The sequence below is a fragment of the Kogia breviceps genome, chromosome 20, assembly GCF_026419965.1.
Source record: "Kogia breviceps isolate mKogBre1 chromosome 20, mKogBre1 haplotype 1, whole genome shotgun sequence".
Lineage (NCBI taxonomy): Eukaryota > Metazoa > Chordata > Mammalia > Artiodactyla > Physeteridae > Kogia > Kogia breviceps.
Window position 1 is genome coordinate 12,673,380 of NC_081329.1, and position 24,630 is coordinate 12,698,009.

Consider the following 24,630-nt stretch of genomic DNA (forward strand, 5'->3'; position numbering starts at 1 on the left):
AGGTGCTTAGCCTTACCGTGGACTTGCTTCTACTGAAAGTTAAATTAAGTATCCCGAGATACCTATATCACAAAAATATACCTATAATACAAACATCATATAATTATCTTGTCTTCCAAAAGCCTTAGAATTGCATTCTACTATATTAAAGGCAGAAATATCAGATATAATATCAACTTACATTTGAGTCCCTCCTGACATAAAGGTGGTATGTCAAGAAATGTGATTTGAGTATGTCCAAGAGTGATTCATAAATCACAATGAATTCCCTCCTCTATTTATAAATATCAGTCAGAAAACAGGATATTTAACGTTTAGTATATTTTGGGTGTCATGGTTTAAAAGTACATTACAGTTCTTTTTTCTGAAAATGATTCAGTTCAAAACTACTGAGAAGTTCCCTTCATTTAGCCAATGACATCATAGTATACATTACCAGTTGGTAAAACCATTCAATATTTTTCAAAATTTATGAACGTAAGCTTTTCAACGTATTTTTCCCTAGCAGTGAGAATAAAACACTAATTAGTTATTAGTGAAATTTGTACATTTCTCGATTTATAAAATGTAAAATCTGGTATTCTAAGAGAAAACTTAGGAAACTGAAAATACATTTAAATCATATTCTCAGCAAAGATTAAAACATTGTGATCTAAAATATTACATTGCCAATATTATGACATGTAAGAATCTCTTAAATTTTAAATAAGCCTTTATAGATACATACTTATTCTTTCTTATAAACTTTTATTTGAAAGTACAGTCGCTTTGAAATTTATCTGGTAGTTCTTTTAAGATGACTGAATGGTGGATAAGACAAAGAAATGGATGAAGATTCTTTTCTTTCTAGCAGTAGGAACTACTGAAGGAAGGATGTTGCTCCCTAAATGCTGAGCTCTGCTAGTGAAGTAAATGTACTAAAGAAGATTCTGGAAAATTTTATAACCAATCAAACAAAATTGGAAAGTACCAAACTGTTCCATTATCCAATGATAAAGGATTGAGAGTAATTGCTTAGCAACCCAGTCTTCAAAGAAAAGTAGAATAAATAAAATGCCTAGCCTTAGCCCTTTAAAAGAAAATGCTTCTCTTAAGATAGTAGCTTCCTTATGTAGTTCCCCTTTCTGTAGCTTAAACCTTTATGCCGGCACCCATAGGAAAAATTAAATTATATTGATTTGACCTGGCATTTAGAAACATAACATGTAAATCTTTTGCTTTGCCATAGAAATGATGTTGTAATCTAATGTCCTAAAATCATGTACCAATTATGTTACTCTGAGCTCCCAAATATTATACTTAATATGCTAGAATGTTTTCTTACCTTATTTGAACTTAAGCTGTGGATTCTATCACTAGAATAGCTGTGGGGTATTGGAGGGTCAGGGTAATCCTCAGCACCTTTGGTTGTATTCTTCTTGATGACTTCTACATAGGAAACAGGGAAGATGCCTTGTCTGTTGGTTCCTGGAATTTTACCTTCATACCAGTTTTGATCAACTCTTTTAAGAAGAATAATTCTATCTCCCTGTAATGAATATTAGGAAAATGCATTAGAAATAGAGATGTGATAACATAAAAATCATAATTGTCAATGTTTTCTAATAAACAAGAGTTTTCCATCTGGGAAAGCCTTATACTTCCAGTGTTTTGTTTTCGTTATGAGAATGCAACTAAAGCCTCAGAGCTTACTCCCAGATTATGGCTTATCAACATATATGCGGTTTAATCATCCATTCACAACATTAGAATCTCTCCTAAGGATATTCGGCCTTATACATGTTCATATTGGTACTGTGGGAAATGACATGTGTAAGTTATTTCAAAAAGCACAGTAGTTTAACCCATTTAGCAATGGGTCGATGACAGTACCGTCATCTGATCACTGACGATTCAAGGGAATGACCTTATGTAGGAAGAGCTTCAGAAAGTGCACTATAGCTTGCTGTGATGGTATATCTGAAATGGGTTATAGAAGTCAACCCCTGGAAGGGATGAAGTTGGATAGCACAATGTTTTTCGTCTTTATCTACATGTTCTGAGTTGTAACAAAGAGTGAGGCTAACGGGACGGGGCAAAGCCGGCATCCTAGATTATGCATAGCTGTGGCCAGGGCTGACATCCACCCGGTCTGCCTCAAGATGGTGTAGCACCAGCATCCATTCTGATTGGTGGGTGGCCATGCCATAGCGGTCAATAATATTTTTTATAAAACCCCTGGCTTTTGCAATGATCGAACTTTCTACAGTCACTATTCCTGCTGGCTGCAGGATCAAGCCAATGCCACAAAACCCAGTTTAAATTTTGAATTTGATATAATTTTTGAATAATAAGGCAGCAGTAGAACACTGTTTTGAACTGTATTAAAGTGCTATTTTCTTTTGATGTTTCCACATGTGCAGCTCCTGATATTTAGCCCGAGGCGCCCCTTGGAGACAATCTGGAGCCTCCCAGGCTAAACCACAGAGGGAAAGTCTCTCTGAGAAGCGTTGCATCCCACAGGGACCTCATCGGGAAGGACCCAGGAGTGGCAGGTAACAGTGACTCGGGGAAGCCTGATGGAGTCCTTTGCGGAAAATGAGGGAGACACAAAAATGTCTAAGGAAAAGGACGACCTATCTTAGTTGTGAAAATATACAGCCTTTAAAATGCACCAGTGAAGAAAGCAGGTTACCTTTCTTAGCGATAGTTCCACATTTGTGTCAGCGCTGAAATTGTATTTGGCTACAGCTTCTCCGATTTCTCCAGGCTGGGCAGGGGGTGGTGGTCTGGCAGGCTGTGCTTTTTCAGGAGGTGTGAGTTTCTATGAAGGAGAACAGTTACTTATGCTTGACCTGTGGTAACCCTGGAAACAGCAGCCACGTAAGGAGGAAGGGGAAGGGACTTACCTCTACGTATGAGATTGGGAAAATGCCCACTCTCCCGTGGTGCTCTCCCTCATACCAGTTTTGATCAATTCTCCTGAGGATGTAGACAGTATCTCCTTTCTTAAATGACAGCTCCCTAGAAGAGATACATTTGAATGTTTTTTTTTCCCCGCATGTATGGCGATTATTCTTAAGATCAAGATTCTCGCTAGATCTGTATGTGGCTGGGAAATATACTTCCAATATTGAAAAGAATATGTTGAGTCCAGTTAGATGAGGATTTTCCTTGAAAATTTTTAGAATTCCTTTGAAACGTTGTAACTTTAGAAATGATTTCAAAAAGAACAAATGTAAACATCACCACATCTGATTTAAATCACAGGCAGATTAATATGAAATTTAAGGGCGGGGACAGACTTGCTGTCTAGTCATTGGTTTATAGTAGAGGAGTCCTGAAGCTTGCCATAAGGCTGGATTCATTCCGCACCGATTTTTTACTTTTCCTGAAGCTAGTTGGTTACTTACTTACTTCTCTCTCTCTCTTTCTGTCTCCTTTTGATATGTTAAAGCTTACAGTAAGGAAACCAGTATCATTTAGCCTTAGCACAGAAGTGCCAACATGAGAAAAAATTTTATTTGTGGATCCTTGAAGCTGATTGACAGGCATTTAAGTAGAATATCTTGATAATGAATTTATTCTGTGAAACAGAAAAGATTTTATACTTTGATTTTTCAGTGAGGCACAAAGATAAACATTTTTAAAAAGTGGAGTATAATTGACCTGTAACATTATATTAGTTTCAGGTGTACAACACAATGATTCAGTATTTACTTGTATATATGCAAAATGACCACCACCATAAGTTGAGTTAACTCTGGTCACCACATATGTTACAATGTTGTTTTTCTTGCGATGACGACCTTTCAGATTTACTCTCTTAGATGCAGTGCAGTAGTATTAACTATAGTCACAAAGATAAACGTGTTTCAAGTGTAAAACAGGCACAGATTGCTTGTAACCGCCTTTATATCTTTTGTTTTTTTAAATAGAAAAATATTTTCAAGAAACTAACTATGCTTTTCCATTTGGGCTGTTTCTAAGGAGACAGTAGGTAAATTGGAGAATTTAGTTTTAAGTTATAAAGGCATTAGTCATCATAAATAATTCACGCCTAAATTCTCAGCCTTACGGCTTCAGGTTTTCATGGCTCCATCCCCCAGGTAACTGTGTCTCTGTGTTATTTTGCCTCCACAATTATGTCTCATTGGAGGGTATTTATCTCAGATCTTTTGCCAAGAGCCCCATTTTCACACACATCTGCCTTCCCACTCCCAAATCTCCTGCGTTGCTTTGTTCAGAATCTTGAGTTGGATCATTTATGTGTGCAGAATATATAATGGAGAGAGGTTTATATCAAATGTAGAATATTTCGTGTTGATTAAAAGAATTAATTGAAAAGAAGTTGCACGGTAAAAAGAATTATTACACATTTAGAAGTGCTAAAACTTTCACATTGACTCTGTGTTAAATTTTCAGTAACCCTAAAAGCAAACAAGATTCACAGGGCCTTACATTCAAATACAGTACTTCCCTCTTTTATGCAAGTGCCCAGTGTAGAAAATAAAACCCCAAATGTTTAATGTTTACAATCCAACTGTTTTATTTGTACCAGGTATGTTTTATTTCTGGAAATGAGAGTAGGAAGCTTAGCTTAAAAGAAAAATAATTAGTTGTCTCTTATTTTACTTTTTTTTTAAGTGTGAAAAGATATCTTTTCTATGTGTAAGGACTTGTATTTAAATTTTTGAAGTCGTCTAGAAAAAAGGACAGTGGTCTCACCCTTCAGTTTTCAAAATTATGTTCGTCTCATCTCAGAACTAGAATTTCTAAGAGTCCCATTTTGACCAGTTTGCTCCAGCCAGCGCCTACCACCTTTGACCAGTGGCCACTGAAAACCTTTGGGAATAGCATTTTATCTCGTTTCCCTCCTGAACAGTTGAGACATTACATTTGGTGAGTTACTTAGGTGTCTTTCTGAAAATTAAACTTTCTTGTGTTAGGTAAAGAAAAACAGCTTTTAAAACAGAGAATTATTTGAGACGGAGATATCTGTCTCTTGTTTGTAAGATGTTAGGCACAAAAAGCACTCACATCTCTTGCAGGACATTTTGTCCTGCCCCAAATGTCCATGAGACCTTTGGTCCACATGAAAAGGTCCTTGATATTCGGTCCTGTCCAAAACAATTTGGCATATGAGCCAAATATGCTCACGGACATTTTGAATGGGACCAAATGTCTGCTAACCCTCACTTCTAGCTAATGATTGAAATGACTTAAAAATGTGGCTGGTCCTCCTGAAACTTGCAGTGCTCTCTGGGTGTGTGAACCTTTTTTCTAAAGCTGCATGAGTCATCCATAACCTTGATTTTTGTGTCAGGTACATAACTACATTGGGGGTGACAGACAACCGCTCTTTACATCTCCTGAGAACAGAACAAGAGGAATATGATTAAGCTGCAATCATATAAATTTATTGATCGTATGGGGGAAACAATTTTTTTTCTTACTAAAATTACGGGATGGTTTTCATGGGTGATTGTTCAGTCCACTTCTGTGGAGGCTCATAATACAATTCGATTTTGTTGGTTGAGGAAGACCTTTGTGAAAGTGGGATGGTGCAAACAGCCCTTCAGAACAGCTGTGTCATTTACACTCCCATGGGCAGCGTGTGGGAGAGTGGGTTTCCCTGAACCTTTGCCAACGTCAGACGTTCACCAAATGAGGATGTGGTCTTGGAGGAGGGTGAGGGGCTTGGCACTTGGAGCAAACACCGTCCAGCGACGGAGTCAACACCACAGACACCTTTCCTCTGCACTGTACCTCATCTTTCTTTCAATGCCTGTTTCTAATTAAGGTTTCTCAAAAAGCCTGTGAGCCCTGGGCATATTTTCATGTGCCCTGTTATTCCTCAGGGCTTCATACATCTAAGGACACTTTTGACTGACTGTCACAAAGAAGAAATGAAATTTACATGTTTTATGTCATTATTTTATCAAACGGACATGCCTTGTACAAATGATCACATCATATCCAAAGAACAGTAGCTAGGACCATAGTGTAGCAGAAACAGAGCACATGTTACTTAGCTCATCAAAAAAAGTTGTAAGCTTTCCTTCAGGATTTCTTTTAACCCCAGATTTAAGCCATGTTTTGACATCTTCACTTCTAAAGAGAATTTTCTTATTTAGTTAATTTAATTCCCAAATCCTGAGTGATTTTATTTTTTATGTCTTCTGCCAGAGATAGATTCTCTTACTATTAATTCATATAATATGCATTTTTATGAATAAACGCTTTGGTTATTGTATATATATTCAGCTCAACAGCACGGTATAATTTAATGCCAATATCTTGAATTCTAATGGAGACCAAAGTTTCTCAAGTAAGGTCTGTGCCGTGGGCCATAACAGAGCTGGAAAACTCACTCCTATTTAAGCCTACTCATGTGCTTAGTACAACCCCATGCTCACCTGATGAACAAATTCCTAAGAAAAAAAGGTAAAATAAATTACGACATAGGAGTGTGAAAACACCAACATCAAAAGACCACAGGAGAGAGCTGTGCTCAGAGTCTCTAAGCTCTGAGTATTGAGAAATGGAGATTTTACTGCAGGAGTCTTCATACACAATTCTAGTCTTTAACCACAAACTATCCTTAATATAGTTGGATAAATAAATGATATAAAATTCTCCAGTTAAGTGTTACTCCCCCAACAATTGATTTTGACTTCATTCTCCACATGAAAATTGTAGAAACAAAGATCCTTAATTTCGTTTTGTTTTTCCTATCCTTTGAACTCATCGTGCTCTAACATGTTTGGTGTAATTTAAAACTCAATGTTTCTCAACTAAACTCAACATGAAAATAAAATTACCCACATCCCAATCAATTCAGAACGAACCATTTAATTAGAGTAGATTGCTGAATTGGGAATTAGGTCTTATTTGTAACACATCCCAGTGCAATATTTGTCGTTTAAAGTATTATTAATGTATTTAAAGTCAACTTAAATCATATGGTGAACAATTATCTTACTTACTTGGATGTCTGAGCCTTAAAATCGTAAACAGCTTTAGCAGGCAATTTCTGAAAATGAAGGAAATGGTTAGCACTAACTTAAAATTATGGATTTTCTACAAAATAGCAGTTTCACGTGAATTAAAGAGAAATGAAACCTCAAAGAATGATTAAACATATACAATTTAAATCATTTATGCAATTTATAAATAAATCAATTAGTTCTTTATTTAGATATTTAAACTATAACAGGAATGTAACAGATGACTTATTCACCCTAATTATTGAATATCATATTTCATCTTAGGAACTAAGGTAAATGAATGCCATAAAAGGGGACTAAAATGCCTGCAGAGGATTCAGTCCTAGGTATAATTTTGGCTTTTCCTGGGATAATTGTGGGAGGTCAGTTGCTCTATGTCCTAAGTATTGATACAACTTCTGAATCATAATAAAAGGACTGGAAAAAGTCATGAGGGAAGTCATTACCCCTTTTACTAAACACTTATTGAGGGCTTCCCTGGTGCGCAGTGGTTGAGAGTCCGCCTGCCGATGCAGGGGACACGGGTTCGCGCCCCGGTCCGGGAGGATCCCACGTGCCGCGGAGCGGCTGGGCCCGTGAGCCATGGCCGCTGAGCCTGTGCGTCCGGAGCCTGTGCTCCGCAACGGGAGAGGCCACAACAGTGAGAGCCCCGCATACCGCAAAAAATAAAAATAAAACAAAACACTTATCGACATAGTAGCAAAGAAATATTAGCCCGCTTATCACTGAGAGGCTCGTTAGTGGCCAAAAGGATAGGCTGGTCATTTTATATTCCCTGGAGAGTTCAGGAATTCTTCAGCACACAGTAAACAAGCTGCTCATCTTTGAGTCGTGATACGATGTGACTCGTGCCCACACTCAAGCTTCCGGACCCCCAGATCCGCCTGGGCCACCTGTAGCTACTTCCTCTCTGATTCCAATAATCCCCTCACCTCCCTCTCTTTCCCTGGGACTCTGGTGAACTTCGGGCAACCTAGATCATTTCTGACGTCTTTGGAGGTCCACAGGCCCCGGACTATGTCAGACATCTGTAGAGAGCTTTCTGGAGTGCCTGCCAGTCCAAGACCAGCCTTCCGTTTCTATCAAACCTTCATGGCTCCACGATAGTACAAGCCAGACCTCCAGCCCTGGCTCAGGACCATGGACAAGAGCCAGTAGGTAGGTGGTTCTCAGGGGCAGTGTTTTTTTTTTTTTTTTTTTTTTTTCAGGGATCCTCTCTAACAAAAGCAGGCCAGCAAAAATTGTTTCTATGGGCCAGAAATTTGTACAGGGGAAACCTGCTTCCTCCAAGGGGCGGCCCAGCTCAAGACTCTTTAATTTATGGGTATCAGGTCAAGACTCAGAGAGTCGCTGTCGAAACTGGATTACAACTGGGGGAGGCCTGCTGTTAGGGTCAGAATGCAGCTGGCTTCAAGTCCTTTGCTCGGGCTCCAGGGAAAACTGTTTCTAGTTTCTCTGCCATCACTTTTGTGTCTTTAATCTGGGTTCTTTACTGGTTTTGGAGGTAACTTTGGCTGGCAAGTGCTCTATCAGGTATATTGGTGAAAAAGACTCAAATGATACTAAAGAGACTACCTCTTTTTCTGGAGTTCCTCTTCTTTCCCTTGGTACACTTCTCCCCAAATCAGTCAGTGTGGATGAGTAACTTCTAGGGGACTCACGGTCTATTGGAAAGGACAGGGCCAGAGTGAGTATCCACTGAATCAAAAGCAGACTTGTTTAGCCATTTTCCCTGGTGGCAACTATTTACCCTTCACATTTGGAGAGACACTGCAATGGAAAACATGGGTCTAAAACTCATGGGTAATTATAAAGTTGTGATATAAGACAAAAACAGAGCATTTTAAGAGGAAAAATGGATATTTTTCCATTTTTTCCTTTTTCCTTTTTCTGCAATACAAGATTGCAGAAGTAATATAATCATAAATATAAATATAATTGTAACATTGCTGATATAATTATACTGTAGCACCTGGTATAGACAATTTGCAGTTACAGGGATTGTTCACTTCAAAGATTTAATACTTTCTATTTCTATTCTTTTTGCCACCAGTTTATAATTACTATGATAGGGCCTGGAGAAGATGGAGAAGGTAGCAACGACTCATAAAAACTGAAACATGCTGTGGAACAATTTAAGAACATAGTAATGAAAAAGAGAGAAAAATAAAGTATGATGATGACAGAACTATGTCATGGCCATTCTCTTCCCTCTTTCTCTCTGTTTTTAGTTACTTATTGAGTCTGAAGATGGCATCTTAAAGCTTAAGGCTTAAAAGACTATTACCTTTTGCCTTCCTTTGTGCTCAGCTATCTTATTAGAAAGTGAATATCTATTCCAATAAACAAAGGAATAAAAATTTTCTAAACAGAATGTGTTGCATTGGTTGCCAAATTACTTATGAACTATTGCATTGTTTCTGTTCACCTTAAAACAAAATATACATGATTAATTACATTATACAATAATGTTTGCAAGTATCTATTAATGGTATCTTATATCGCATGCATTATACGTGGAAATGTAACATGTCTCAATCAGTGAAAATTTCAAATTGTTGGCATTGATTTAGAAAATTTGAATTTACTGTTTTTGAAGCATGTCGTATAGTATAAATGAAAGCAAAGATAAATACTAATAAGATAAACAAATTTGTGCAATGGTAACTAACAATTGGGCTATATATAGTACATTAATATGAAATCTGAATTATGTCTCTTTTTTTGCCTATAGAGATTATAGTCTATGCTACAAATTCTGAATTACATGAATTTGAATCTTGTTTCTGCTACCTACTGTCTGTGTGACTTTGGTCAGATTTCTTGTCCTCTTTGGGTATTGATTTCCTCAACTAAAACAGTATTTACAATAATATCTATCATCTAGGTTTATGCCATGTTAAGTAGATAATGTATGTAAAGCACTTTGCAGTGTCTGGTGCATAGAAAACTCTCTTGACAATCCAAGTTTCACCCTGGAATATTCATTCCAGCTTCCTAAAATTTACACAGTAAACAGATGCACTTTAAGCATTAATGAAAAGAATTGGATAAAAATATCAAAACATCCTTTGTTTTTCAGTAACGTAAACCTGAAAAAATGTCCTCTGTATTTGAATTGCTATTTGTCCTTGTGTTCCACTTTAAGGAATAATCCATCTATGAAAATGAAGTTGAGAGTCACTTTTATCCTAAATAGTCTAATTCAAATGTCAGTGTAGGGTTGTTTTAGCAGAAATAGAAAATAAATTGATTAAATAATGGAAAGGAAGAGAAAATGAATACAATGAATGATGGAAATGAGACATATATAGAGAGCTTAAAGATATATTCACAAAAATTTTATCCCAATTGTATCTTTTAAATGGAGAAAGTTATTAAACAAGTCCTATTCTCTTTTCATCGCCAATCAATTACTATATTACATATTTTGGTTTGCTTCCTGAGTGTTTTGATTTAGTATCTTCTATATAGAATGTCAGCAAATTATTTATTGAATGAATGACTATAAAGTTAATATAAGAATCAAGGAGAAGACTGTTAAACTATTGGTTTTGATTCATTTTACGACAAAAAAAGAGCTAACGCAAAGTTGTCAGTTTCTTAAGGATACTGATATTCAATTATGATTTTTGCCTTGAAATTCTTTTAAATTGGTAAAATAAGTTTAATTGGTTGTTTCTATGTAACAGTTGTTTCAAGCCTAACATCAGGCTACAAAATGGTTTTCCCTTTCGATTTTGAATGAGTAAATTTTTGTGAATTGATGCTCACTTTAAGCCACACATCAAGTCCAAATATCCCAGGAGCAAATGAGAACTATTCAGTAAAGCATGTTTGCACAACAAGCATTTGCTTCACAATACATAATGAATCCAAGTGGTCTCACAGCTCAAGAAAGATGAATGTAGGAATGGAAAATGAAAGAGCTGGAGGGTGGGCATCTGAACCACAAGGGAAAAGATAGAAAAGTTGATCCACCTTGGAGGCTCAGGGCACTGTCGTGGTCTTGGTGGTGGTAGTTGTTGTTGGTGTCGTCTTGGAAGGAGGCACTGTGAGGCATTCTCCCACAATCGTTCTGGTACAATGGACAATGAATAGCACCTTCTTGAGATGGTGGGTGGAAAGGCTGGTGCATGGGGCTCCTTTTTAGAGCTTTGAGTGATGAATTCCTTTCAGGAATATCCGGCAGCAGTTCACTGATAAGACGGTGCAGTATACTGTTGTCTGGCAAACTTCCCCTTCTCTTTTCAGCCTTAATTTGGTCACAGATGTCTTTAAGGGCAGAGTCCAGAGCCTCAAATACAGACGTTTTACATTTTGCCTTTTCCATCTGTTTTTTGGGAGTTGAATTTTTTTTCCTCCGGAAAGGCACGGGACTGACTAGAAATGCCAGTTTAGAAAGGCCAGGGTCCATTTCTTGTCTTCTGGGCTCTTCAGTATTTTCGTGTCTAGCTCTTTCATGTTTTAACATTGTTGTAAATCGGGTATAGGAGGCAGGGCATCTGCCTTTGCAGGAGCTGATGAGGTGCCGGTGATGGTGGTGGTGATGGTGGTGGTGATGGTGGCTGGATCCATAAAAACTTTCAGAGGATGTGAAAGAAAAGTGATCAAAATCACTCTCACTGCAAAAGGATGATCCTTCTACATGAATGTAATCACTGTGGTCAGACACAACTCCATCCTGGTCACTGTCAGAAAACTCCACATGAGTTCTTGGCTGCTCATCACTGGTGACTTCAATGTGGATCGGCACCAGGGTTTTAGACTTGTAGCTTCGTTGTACCTGAGAAGGGGGTCTACTTTGATTTTCTTCCTCCAGCAAAGACTCAATGGAAAATCGCCTTTGGGGACATAAACCATTTTGTTGTGGTTCTAGGGTTACAGGAGATAACATTTCACCTCCTAAGTTTGGCATGGATTTTGACTTCTGAATCAACTTTTCAAATTCAGAAATGCGGGTGGGTACCATGTCCCTGGGCACCTCCTCAGTGGAGGACTGGCTACATCCATGGAGCAGGCCCTCGTGTTGCTGCTCCTTTTCATACTGCATTATTCTTGACTTTACAGAGCAAATCACCTCTGAGTTCATTAAATCCTTGCGGTTGATGCGGTGCATTTTCTTGTACAATTTTAGGAACCCTGGGGCGTCGTGGGCTGACCTGTGTCGGAGCCTCGATCTGCTATTGCTGCGGCCCTCCTGGATGTAGGGGGAATCCCATGTTACGGGGCAGCTCTCCTTGCAGTCCTCTTCACACAACAGAGAACCCATACTTTCTGACTTGGCTTTCGGATCAGGAAGACTATCGCAGTCATCGTTTAAAAGATCATCACAGCTACGGGATTTGATTTTGGGGGAAACCGTTTCTTCAGTGCTGCTCCAGATCTCTGCGTTTTGCCGGGCCATTTGCCAGCCGTTTTTGAAAGTAATGGCCCTCTGTGAGTCATGTGGGATGTCCAAATGCTGTCTGTAAGTGTTACAGTAATCTAACTCATGGGAGGGGTTGCCGTTGAGCCCTGAGTAACTGCAAAGGGATGGACATATTTTGCTATCGTCCCCACCTTTTATTCCAGGGCAGCGTGGTGGAAGAGAGATGTTGGAGAAGTTAAAAGGCTCATAAACAGGAGAGCATGTCAGTTAGCATCAGATAGCACAGCAAAGAGAAAGCAGTTAGTGGAGTTTAATCTAGACACTGATTGTTATACGTGTAGCTTCAACTTTAGAGAAAAAAAGCCTAATTCTAAAGCAAGGCAATACTTTGGCCATAAATGTAGCTTTGCAGATGATAGTTAACAAAACCATGTATAAAAAGTAACTGGTGTCGCTAATACGCCTATTTCTATTGCATATTTCATCCATCTTTCTGCAAAGATGGTATTCAAAAATCCAGTAGTGCCTTGTAAGCTAATAGCATGAACTGGTAGTGACTTAAAGGTTTTGTAATTAATACCAAAAATGCTATAGATGTAAACATCTTAATAGGGTCAGGATTTGAATCTTATTTGATTTATAATAATAAAGAGGTAAAGAGTAACTTATAAATTTACATTTAATTAATACTCCCATAACCGTATCAAATAATTTTTCATGGGCATTAGATAGAAAAAGCTATAAGACAAAATATTTTCGCAAATTGCAAAATCAAGTTCAGTTGCTGTGAACTATTGCTGCTAATATTTTTCTAAGAAAAAAACCCAACTAGCACCTCTTTAAACAAATGAATTTACCTCTCTAATTTCTCTACCTTCAACCTCTTATTAGGCAGTTTCCCGTAAGGATAACTGGATATAATGTAAAACTTTCATCAGAGGTAAATGCACTTGCTTTTTTCCAGGAAGGGTCTTTTTAAAAAATCATTTGCAATATAATAACCCAACCCTGACATCAATTTCGAATATCTATGGAAATAGTCTTTTCTTTTGTGTTGCTGAGTTAATTAATAAATGAGAGGCCAAATTACATCTGATGGGACATTTTCTTCTTAGAAATAAGCCTAGTGGAGGAAAATAGCTCTATTGACAGCTCCTGCCTTCTCCAAATTCTTCAAAAGTAGATAAGCACATTAAGTAGCTATGTAGTATTTGAGAAAGGAAGTTGACTTAACACCCCCTAGGATAAAAACAAATATCTAAATTAATCAGAACCCTTTTAACTTTGGGGTGATATACAAGCATAATGAGTCAATGACATTTCATGACTTATTGGTTTCCTTGGGATATTTGTTTATATAAATGAGTAGAATCTGATACGGGTACTTCTGTTAATTTGAGGAATGGTATAGTGAAAGGGGATCCCTCCCTGTGAATCTCCCAGTAAGTAGTCACAGCTTTACTAGGGCGCGGACAAGAGCTAGCACCTCCTGCCTATCCAGAGCCCAATCATCAAAACCAAAAATCTTTTGCACACAGACCAGCTAACTCTTAGCTTTAATTCCATGTGGCAACACTTTCAGTGCCTACATTCAATATGTGTAGCTGAATCTCTGCTACTTTATGGAAACTTCAGTTACAGCTCACTTTCTCACACACTTCAAATTTCTTCTCTCTTATGTTTCAACCCCAGAGGATTGGAGGAGACCCTGAGTCCCCAAATCCTAGGTACCTATGGATACTGGTTCATTCCTAGGTCTCTATCTTGGGAATATTCCTGTTACAGCTGCAGTAATGTGTAACTAAACAGAGACTTGAAGGAGTGACATCTTCCTTTCAACACAATTCACTACATTTCCAGAGAGGAGACAGGCCATACAGATAATTGGCTTGGTGATATCTAAACTTTACAATTATGACCTGAAACCCGTTAGTTCTTACTAGTGGACTGTTTTGAATTGAACACTGTGTTACATGCAGAACATGGATATTCTACCGTATGTATGAATATTGACCAAAATATAAAGCAAGTGATTAAAGAAACAACTTTCATAGGTTAGACACACTTTTGTCTAGAATTAAATAATTTAAAAAATCCAAAACCAATTTATGTTTTAGGCAACAACGTTCTCTGTTGCTACTTCTAGTTTCTATTCTATATATCTGATTAATTCTTCTAGTTGTAGTAACATTAGAAATTGTTGACAATATGCAAATGTTTGGAAATGTAATCTTTTAATAGCCTGACAATACAATATTTGATCATTTAAATTTGTTCCAGAAAACACACACAATATATTTGGAGAAAAGAAAGCATTAACAGATGATAAGAGTCCTTTAATCCACTCAAATGGTTCACCATCCTGAGTTAGTCTGTGTATAAAGAAAGCTATTGTTCTGAAACTATATTTTATTTCAGACACTATTTACATGCTAACTATTTCTGGGTAGTTATCATTGGACCAGCTCTCCCAAAGTTAAAACTTAAACTATGTCATTTATTGCTGCTCACCTTTTGCTCTTGATGGGGAAGAAGGAGAAGAACTAATGAAGGACTTTGTCAGGGTGGTGCTTGATCCTGGGAGGTCTGCTCGACCTGGGCTAGTTCTGCTTGCAGTTGGGTCCCCCAAGCCCCTCGGTTGCCCCACTGCAGGCTCGCTCTTCCTCCTTTTCCTGAAGTCACTGGCCATGCTTGCAGAACTGAAAGAAGGAATCGGCTTCAGTTTGGTTGGTGTTGCAGGGGGTTCAACTGTGAATCAGAAAGACTAGTGGAAGGTGCTGGTGGCCATGGTATGCCTCTTATCCCCCATCCCCCAAACTGCATTCTTAGGAATTCATTCCTTGATATTAAAAACTATTTCTTTATAATCACCTCTTTGAAAATTAATAGACTCATCTGCAAACAGTGACAGTTTCATATCTTCCTTTGCAATTTGTATTTCTTTTGCTTCTTTTTCTTGTTTGATTGCTGTCGCTAGGACTTCCTAGACTTTATTTTTTTAGAGCAGTTTTTTTTTAAATCTTAAATTATTTTAGAGTAGTTTTATGTTTACAGAGAAATTGATTGGAAAGTACAGAGAGTTCCCATATACTCCCTTTCCCTTGCACACATTTTCTCCTGTTATTGACATCTTCTGTTAGTGTGGTACATTTCTTACAGTTGATGAATCATATCGATATATTATCATTAAATGTAATTAAAGTCCATTGTTCATATCAGGGTTCATGTTTTCTGTTGAACATCCTATGGGTTTGAAAAATGTATGATGACATGTGTCCCTTATTACTGTATCATATAGAGTAGTGTCATTGCCATAAAAGTCACCTGAACTCTACCTCTTCATCCCTCCCTCCCTGTGAACACCTGGTGACCACTGATCTTTTTACTTTCTCTAGTTTTACCTTTCCCAGAATGTTATATATTTGGAACCAGCATTATGTATCCTTTTTAGATTGGCTTCTTTCATTAGCAATGTGCTCTTAAGGTTCCTCCATGTCCTTTTGTTGCTGGATAGCATATTTCTTTTTATTGTTGAATAATATTCCATTATATGCATGTACCAGAGTTTGTTTATCCATTCACCTATTGAAGGACACCTTGGTTTGCTTCCAATTTTTGGCAATTATGAATAAAGCTACTATAAACATTCATGTACAGGTTTTTGTATGAACATAATCACCTTTTCAAGTAAAAATTCTCCTATTAGTGTAATATTTTGTTACTGACAATTCAGTGTTAGGATTTGTACCATACATCTTTTCTCTTACAGAACAGTTGCAACAACATGAATATATCTGGAGGAGGGATGCCAAAATGGAGGAAAGGATTGGAAAAAAGGAGGAAATCTGGTAAGACCAATTTTTCTTACCTCGAGCTTTCCCTATGGCTTTTCCTAATAATCTTAGCTCGAAAAAACTTACACTGCAATTCCAACATTTTTCTGTTTAAATGATGAATGGCCAATAATCTGGTCATCAAATAAACTATTCGAGTCCTTTTACCCGGTTATATTAAAAGGTGTTGACAGTCTGTAAGGGCAGGGACTTTTTATCATGGTTCTGGATCTGAGTGTAATATCATTTAAGACAAACATTAGTGAACGAATATATACCTCACATAGCATGCTGTCTGTCAAATCATTAGATAAAATACCAGCACCAGCAGCAGCAACAGCACACCAGCTCCTATGAACCAGCACTCTGCTATGTGCTTTACTGTCAATATTGTCTTACACAGCATGCACAGCAACCACTGAGCTATGTGCTGTTGTCACTGTTTTACAAATGAATAAATGTAACCTGCAAGCTTTGCAAGTATCGAGGTGGAGCCAGACCTCAGAATTTGTCTGCATTCTTCTAAAGAAGACACCCATGTTCGCCTAGACCTGTTTTTGCTGTCATTATCCTGTCACATGAGCGTCTGTGTGTCTCTACGTAAATCCTTAGATCAGATTAGAGCTAACTAAAATTCAAACATTTTAGGTGCATACATAATTGTAAAAGATATAAAAGAAGGGGTTCAGGGAGCTCCTTTCTCAGTGACATTAATGCTGTTGAGTGGCACTCATGAAACCAATGTACAAAGGACCCAGTTTACTTTTCCATTTATGTTAATACAAATCTGTAGAAGGGCAAGTTATTGTCATATAAACATTTGTTGTTGATGATATGATATGGCTGGGAGTTTGCATTATTCATTATTGTCATTCTACTGTGTCTGAACTTCTGTAATATTTTAAAGTAAGAGTGATATTTAAAGCCTACGAACAGAACTTGCCTTGGGTAGACTCTTAGGGCAGTTAGGATGTACAAATTATTTTAGTTCGATTCTACTTTGTCCTTTGCCAACTGTGTAAACTTCGTATGTTATGGAGCCCAAGTTTCAGTTTACTAGAGATAAAATCTTAGGGATTGAGTACGTTTCTGTACTTAGAATGCCTGGTATATAGTAAGTTCTCGTTTATCAGTTGTAACAGCATTCCTGATTTGTGTGGTCAGAGTATAATGAACAAACATATGTAGAACATAATTTATAAAATTTTTATAACTTATTACAGTTTTTTCAAATGTATCATCACATCATCTAACAATGTTGAAAATTAGATGTTTATTATCCTTATCTAAAGAGAAGAAAACTGAGTATGGAGGAGACAGGGAAGGCAAGAATTTCTCAGCCTGTAATGGAATCTAGAATTATTTTACTTAATTTTTATACATTCTTGAATATGGTCATATAAAATGACGCAGAAATAAGTTAAAATAACTTCATGAATTATGTTGCTTAAAATAAAGATGAGGGATACATAATTTTTCATTTCTATTTCACTGAAAAAGAAACCACTGGTATAGAATATCCTGGTTGCATAATAATGAGACTCTTACCTAGTGGGTCTTTCCAGGCTCCTGTCTATAGAGGATTGATACAAGGAGGCCTGTTAAAATAGAAAGATAATTCCATGAAAATTTTTACCATAGCAAAATTTTGTTTGTCCCTGGATATTATATTAGGTATCCTAAAAAGAATACTGTCAAAATTGAGATTAAAAATACCATTTATTTGGGGCATAAAAATGTTTTCCCAAAGAGAAATCATGCAACCTAATTTCTACTTCCTTCTTATCTACTTCCTCTTCTGATATACAGTCATCCCTTGTGGTATCTGATGGGAATTGGTTCCAGGACCTCCCCAAGGATACCAAAATCTGAGGATGCCCAAGTCTCTCATATACAATGGCGTACTATTTGCATATAACCTACCCACATCCTTCCGTAAATTATCTCTAGATTACTTATAATACCTAATACAGTGTAAATGCTATGGAAATACTTGCTGGCATGGAAAATTCAAGTTTTGCTTTTGGGAAATTTCTGGAATTTTTTGGGGGGGAATATTTTTGTCCCTAAGTTGGTTGAATCTGTGAATGTGGAACCCACAGATATGGAGGGTCAACTGTACAGCACCGCTCTTCTCCGTGTAACTCAAAATATTCATAAATCAAACATTGCCTGAGGGGGGGAAAAATCAATAACCACTTCTTCATGTATAAATAGACTATAAATAGAAATTTCTTACATAAAGGAATGGTTCGATGTTTAAAGAATTATTTGTAGTCTTCAATACTTATAAAACATAACCTTCTTTATAAATTTTTGTCATGTTGCCAGGTGATTTTTTTTTTTTTTTTTTGCGGTACTTGGGCCTCTCACTGTTGTGGCCTCTCCCGTTGCGGAGCACAGGCTCCGGACGCGCAGGCTCAGCGGCCATGGCTCACGGGCCCAGCCGCTCTGCGGCATGTGGGATCTTCCTGCACCGGGGCACGAACCCATGTCCCCTGCAACAGCAGGCGGACTCTCAACCACTGTGCCACCAGGGAAGCCTTGCCGTGTGTTATTTTTTGTAGACATAAAATGTAAGCAGAACTTCTTTCGTCTGTCAACATAGACATGACTTTTTAATAAAAACCATAGAATTTGGTTTGAAATTAAACTAGACTACCTCGTCCTTAAATCAGGTACAGATTTATATCTTTGAAATTAGTTATGTTCAGGGTTAGTTTAAAATAAATGATTTTATGAACCAGAATATAACCTTTTTTTAGAAAAGTGTACTTTTAACATTTTAGTCAGAAAATCAGCTCTCAGTTATCCGTGGTTTTAGGGACAAAGAAAAATCGATTATACAAATGGATAAATAACTCCAAGTGCTTATTGTACACACCATTTTCATCCTTCTTCATTCTGAACAATACAGTGAAACAGATATTAAACAAAAATGTTAGAAATGAATTTGAAATGAAAGTAGTTGTGGTATGATGTATGATGTCTAGGATGTATAGGGAAATGCCTACCAAGTACACACACACACACACACACACACACACACACACACACACACACAATCCCCCTTATGCATAACTCTAAAATTGCTTCTATTAACTAATATTTTCATTTTTACTGAATGAGAATGGAATTGCCCCAGAACAAACAAAAGCATCTCTCTGCAAGAGAATATTACCCTCTCTTTTCTCTAGATAGAGAAAAGCGTATTATAATACTTTTGGTTCCTGCAAAACATTTAGATTCTGAATTTCTCAATAAATATAAAGATAGAAAAAAATCGGTCTGCTAATCGGATAAGTTTACATGACTATTTTAACTTGCTACTCTGAATGGGACACTGGAAAGGTGGAAATATAAATACTAAATAAGAAGGATGGAAAACAAGTAAATAAATAAAACCAGACAATTATATTCTGAGTCTGAAATATTAATTCTTCATGTTTGCAGAAGAGCAACACCAAAGAGCCTCAGAGCACTGCCACCTGTGTGGCTCGCAGCTTTCATGGGACATCCAACCACAAACCACAGTTGGCTATGAAAAAGTATCCATTGTGGAACACTCTTAGAATACCCCTAGAGTGATCTGAAATTTTGAATCACCAGCTAAATGATTTTGAATCATGAGCCTAAACAATACTGTAATATGAAATAAAACATAGTGTAAGAAGTGAAGGCTCTATACTGATAAATTAATTGTGTTTTAGAGTTAGGCTAAGAAACTACAATTACTCCTCCTTGTGCTGGTTTCCACAACCTAAAATAAACTGAAGCCAGTATTGTGACGTGTGTTCAAAGGAAAGGTTCAGTATTAAATTATAAGGAAACAATAAAAAGTCTAGATAGACAACTAAGAGAAACCCTTGTATGATAAGTATATGAATAATACTCATTCTGAAATGGAAATTGTCTCCAGAAAGGAGGTAGCTATTTTGCCTATTATGATCTACTGAGTATTTACATATTACCATTATTTTAATACACCTAAATGAAGGTCATTTAAATAAAATACAGACACTGAATTGCTCTTTCTGCTATGTGATCATGTGATTAAACTTTGCTTAAAAGTCCTTAATTGTTCCTTATTTATGCCAACTTCTCACTTATATTTATGGATTAAAAAGTATGTTATTCATGGCATATACTAGGCAATTGATAAATGGTAGCTAAGATAATGTCTAATCAATTACAAATTTTACAGAAATGTTTTACATAAGGTTATTAGAGACAGAATCCAGTACCTTATCAGAGGATTTTTTAACACTGAAAAACCATGATGTGAAGTTAATAATATAGTTAATATGCTATCAGAACATACAGCACCCCCTTCTCAATCCCTAAGAGATAATGCAAAATCAGTTTACCATCAGCAAAGTGCTTCTTTATGTGATTTTTTTTTTTGCCACTACCGTTAACATTACAGAATGCATAGAATTAAGTTTCTACTATTTTTATCCCAAGGATTATTGTGTAACGTTAATTATAGAAATGTATTTCACAGAAATTAATGGTTAATAAGAAATCGTATTAAGTAAATAATTTGTTTCTAAAAGATTTGAGCTCTAAATATATCTTTTGGAATTGCTAAGAAGTATGGTATAAAGGAAATAGCATTGAAGTGAAGGTTAAGAGATCTGTTTTTTATTTTTAATTTGCCACCGTATTATCATCTGATTTTGGACATATTTCTTAAAATAGTTGGACTCTACTTTTCTTGACCGAAAAATGAGTGAGTTAGACATGGCGATCTCTAACTCCATTTCAGTTCTCAATGAGCTAACTGTCTTAAAAATATCTTGGAAATATCTGACCAAGATATCTGAGAGAAATATCTGACCAAATTGAATTCCAGAGTAAATATTTTGGCTGTTCATATGTTGAAATGATACCCTTTCTTCAGATCTAGAGGTAACATGACACACAGAATAGAACTGCTTGTTGTAGTTGATTTTCTTCAGATTATACACCTATCTACAGAAAATAAGCCTTTAGAAATGATTGAATTCAATAACCCAGAATGTTTCTGGCTACTCTATTTTACTTTTTATTTAATATATAAATATTTCAACACTTCTCTGTTTTAACATACACTGTGATGCATATCTCAGGTGAAATAATTTGGAATTGCAAATTGGTCTAGAAAGTTGGGTATTTCCTCCTGAGACTGTGCCTGCAATTCCAGTTGTCACCATCGTGTCAGTAGTATATCCTGCAGCATAGGTATTCTACTAGTTTTGTTTTCTAGTTGCACATATTTAACTGAGTTAAGACTTTTCAATGAAAATATTTATTTTTCATACTCTCTTTGACTAATTCAAATAACACTTTACATTGCCAAGCATAATTTTCTTTCTTTCTTTTTTTTTTTTTTTTACCTATCTGATTGTCATGAGCGTTCCTATACAGAGATGGAAAATGCATTTCATCTCATGTGCCAGTGATAATCTATTAGAGTGGCTGCCTGGATTATAGCATTGAGAAGGATATGTCTGCCAAGGGTGTCTGACTGGGAAGTTGTGACATATGTGCCAGTTATTTGTCAGGCCTATTCTTGATTTTTTCTGATGCTGAAGTCCACAAATTGTATTTAGGAAAATGAAAGAATTAAAATAAATTTTAGGAATATGTGAGGCATAGAAATCTGATTATCTAAGAATATAAACTGTCATTCTACACCTCCAAGCATGATGATAAAACGGCTCTGAAGAGATTTCTAGTAGTATTTTACTCAGTCTAATCAAATATATGCACTAACACTGCTAATGTTGCGTTTTGATTATCACACTCCTGGATACCAGGATGCATTGCATAGTTCACCTGAAAGTAATGATCGGAATGATTCTTCACCTATGTTTCAGAAAGAGCCACCAATTTTGGTATAATTAATGTCCAGGCAATGATACTGGGTCCAATCTAGTGATGCAAAGACAGATTTTCAAAAACAGCTTAGACACTTTAGCGAATTGTAAAACACGGATGTTCAGAATCACAGTAACAGGTCCTAAGAGAGAAATCTGAAAAAGAGAATAATTTGTTTTTACCTCATTGGAAACACCAGAAGAATGATCTTGAACATAGTCCAGAGCCTTTTTAGGAGGCTGGGTGTAGATGCACCACATAAGCAGAAGTGTAGAGATGGAATGGAGGAGAATCAATGGCAGCAAGGAATGAACATGTGGAAAAGGTGACAACAGTTAGAAATCGAGCGCTGACAGTATCAGATACACATATAGAGTGACATGAATAGAGCAAAATGGGGGTAGCCCAGGAGGAAGAGTGCGATGTTTGTAAATATTCTCAAGCACTGGGCAAAATTACTAGTGATTTGATTAGTATATTTATAAACTCATTTCATCAAATCAAAATTAGCACTCCTAGTCTCTAGCCACAGAGGAATGCAAGGTACATTAAAAAAAACACCAAAGGAGCAGGAGGATAGCATGCTGGTGAGTTTCCATGTGTGGCCTGAAAATGATTGTAGAAAAATGCTGATAATTTAGGCTCAAAACAGCAATTGGTCCTATCCCTATAAACTGTCTAATCAGCAATAACAACACATATAAATTAAAGCTAGGGAATTTTTTTTCTCTAAAGTAAAATGCATTTATGTGAATACTTGGATTCAAATTAGGAAAAATATTCTTCCTATTAGTTATAGAAATTCTAAAAATATTTCTTGGTTTATACTCATTTACAGTCACTTTTGATCCAGTTCAATAAGATACAGTGAATCTAACCAAGTCTCCTTTGCATTTTAGGGGACAAAAGGAACTAACTACTATGACCACCTAGTATATAATATATGGTCAGTATATGACTGTATAAATCAGTCTATGACATGACAAAAGAAAGATTGTACTCTCTGACCTTTAATAAAACTTCTGTGCGGTGTATTCGCTATGTTCTTTAAGTGTTTAAAATTCAGAAACACCAAGTGAGAGTATAAAAACGATGTAACTGCCAGACATCAAATGCATTGCTGTCGGCAGCTGCAGTTCCCCAGTAAAACTCGAGTTAATAAAAGAAATTGTTATTTGAAGCTTGGGTTGATGCTTTATCCCAAACAGATTAAGCAGTTCTCGTAAGGTCCACCTTTGGTGGAGGTCTGGGGACTAGAGGAGTTGTGGTGGTTTTCAGCAGCAGGAGGAGAAATCAAGGTCCACAGGGTCTCCTTGTTTTTCCTTTTCCTTATATCTCTAAGAGCAAAGGAGACATTTTATAGTGGGGATATTCTGGCAGTATATTATAGTGGGGATTTGCCAGAAGTTTTTGTTTTTTTGATAGGTCTGAGTTTAACTTCTGACTCTGCCACTTAACCCTCTTGGGCAAATTACTTAACCCCTCTGGCCTCCGGCTTCTTACTGGAGGGACGTTGTGAGGACTCAGATCATTAGTATGGAACCCAGCCCTCTCCAGGTGTTTGGTGATTCCTCGGCAAATAGGAGCTATCATAATAGTAAGTTTTATTATTGTAAATGTCACAGTGCTTTTCTGATTCAGCTAGATCCAAATGGACTGTAAACAAATACACATCTATAAATCTGTAATAATTGTCTGACTCTTCTAGGAAAGATACTATCTCAACATTTTGAATCTGTAATCAATCAGATATAAAATAATCTAATGCATGTTTTGGTGGGAAAGAAAAACTATATAGGAAGTGTCTGACATGTTTAAGTGTTTGGTAGAGAAGTGAATGCGGGATAAGCTGTACCAAATTTGTGTGTGTAGAATATACTTTTTTCAGAGTATTTTTGGTGTACATAGTATTCAGCTTTCGTTCTCTAAATGACACCTATCTCTTCTGATAACGATATGTTTTATAAATCAAACAACATTCTCCTAATCGTTTTATATTAACAGTCTAGCCTCACTTACCGGGCGTCCAAACTCCAGTTCTGAAAAGAATTTATACCAGGGCTCATTTTCTAAATCTATGTCATCTGGATTTATGCGATCAGTCTGGAGCAGATGTGAAGGAAAAGGGAAGGAAAAGTCACACTGAGCTAAGTGAGGGCAACGCTGTGAGGCCTGAAAAACACACATTCGCACACAAACATGCATCAACTCTCACCCAACAAATCTCAGCCAGAGAGAACAAAGGAAGTAAAGTAAAATGGGCAAAATTAGGATATGAAGATGAGCTTTGATGGCATCACTTAGGCCCCTAGTTATTTTCTCCGCCATCATTTCTAGTTTTCTCCTTAGCTTGATTGCATAAACTATGACAAACTCTCTGTGACGGTGAGATTGAGCATTGATAGCACAGCAGGATATTAAAACAGGCTCAACTCAGTCACCAAGCAGCTCTTCTGGGCGAGTCACGCCATCGCCCCTGCCCTCATTGGTCGCAGCGTGTAAGCCTGGAGTCAGCAGACAGTTCGCTCAGGTGCAGGCACTTGGAGGGCCTGGGGAAGGCAAGGGGTAACGTGGA

At 36.9% G+C, this 24,630-nt stretch overlaps 1 protein-coding gene across 50 annotated transcripts in view; it reads right to left on the reverse strand.

The window, feature by feature from the left end:
• Positions 1-24,630, reverse strand: part of SORBS2 (sorbin and SH3 domain containing 2) — a 204,973-nt gene that overhangs the window by 20,425 nt on the left and 159,918 nt on the right. For 15 of the 50 annotated variants that reach the window (XM_067022601.1, XM_067022606.1, XM_067022602.1 and 12 more), the window contains 8 exons: positions 17,742-17,791; positions 14,872-15,059; positions 10,971-12,551; positions 8,565-8,653; positions 6,969-7,015; positions 2,889-3,003; positions 2,675-2,803; positions 1,325-1,528 (listed from right to left, as the gene is read on the reverse strand). In XM_067022601.1, coding sequence (XP_066878702.1) covers positions 1,325-1,528; positions 2,675-2,803; positions 2,889-3,003; positions 6,969-7,015; positions 8,565-8,653; positions 10,971-12,551; positions 14,872-15,059; positions 17,742-17,791 — 2,403 coding nt within the window. Of the gene's footprint in view, positions 1-1,324; positions 1,529-2,674; positions 2,804-2,888; positions 3,004-6,968; positions 7,016-8,564; positions 8,654-10,970; positions 12,552-14,871; positions 15,060-17,741; positions 17,792-22,237; positions 22,295-24,074; positions 24,159-24,630 lie in introns of all 50 variants that reach the window. The other 35 variants (XM_067022631.1, XM_067022618.1, XM_067022627.1 and 32 more) reach the window with 5 other exon arrangements.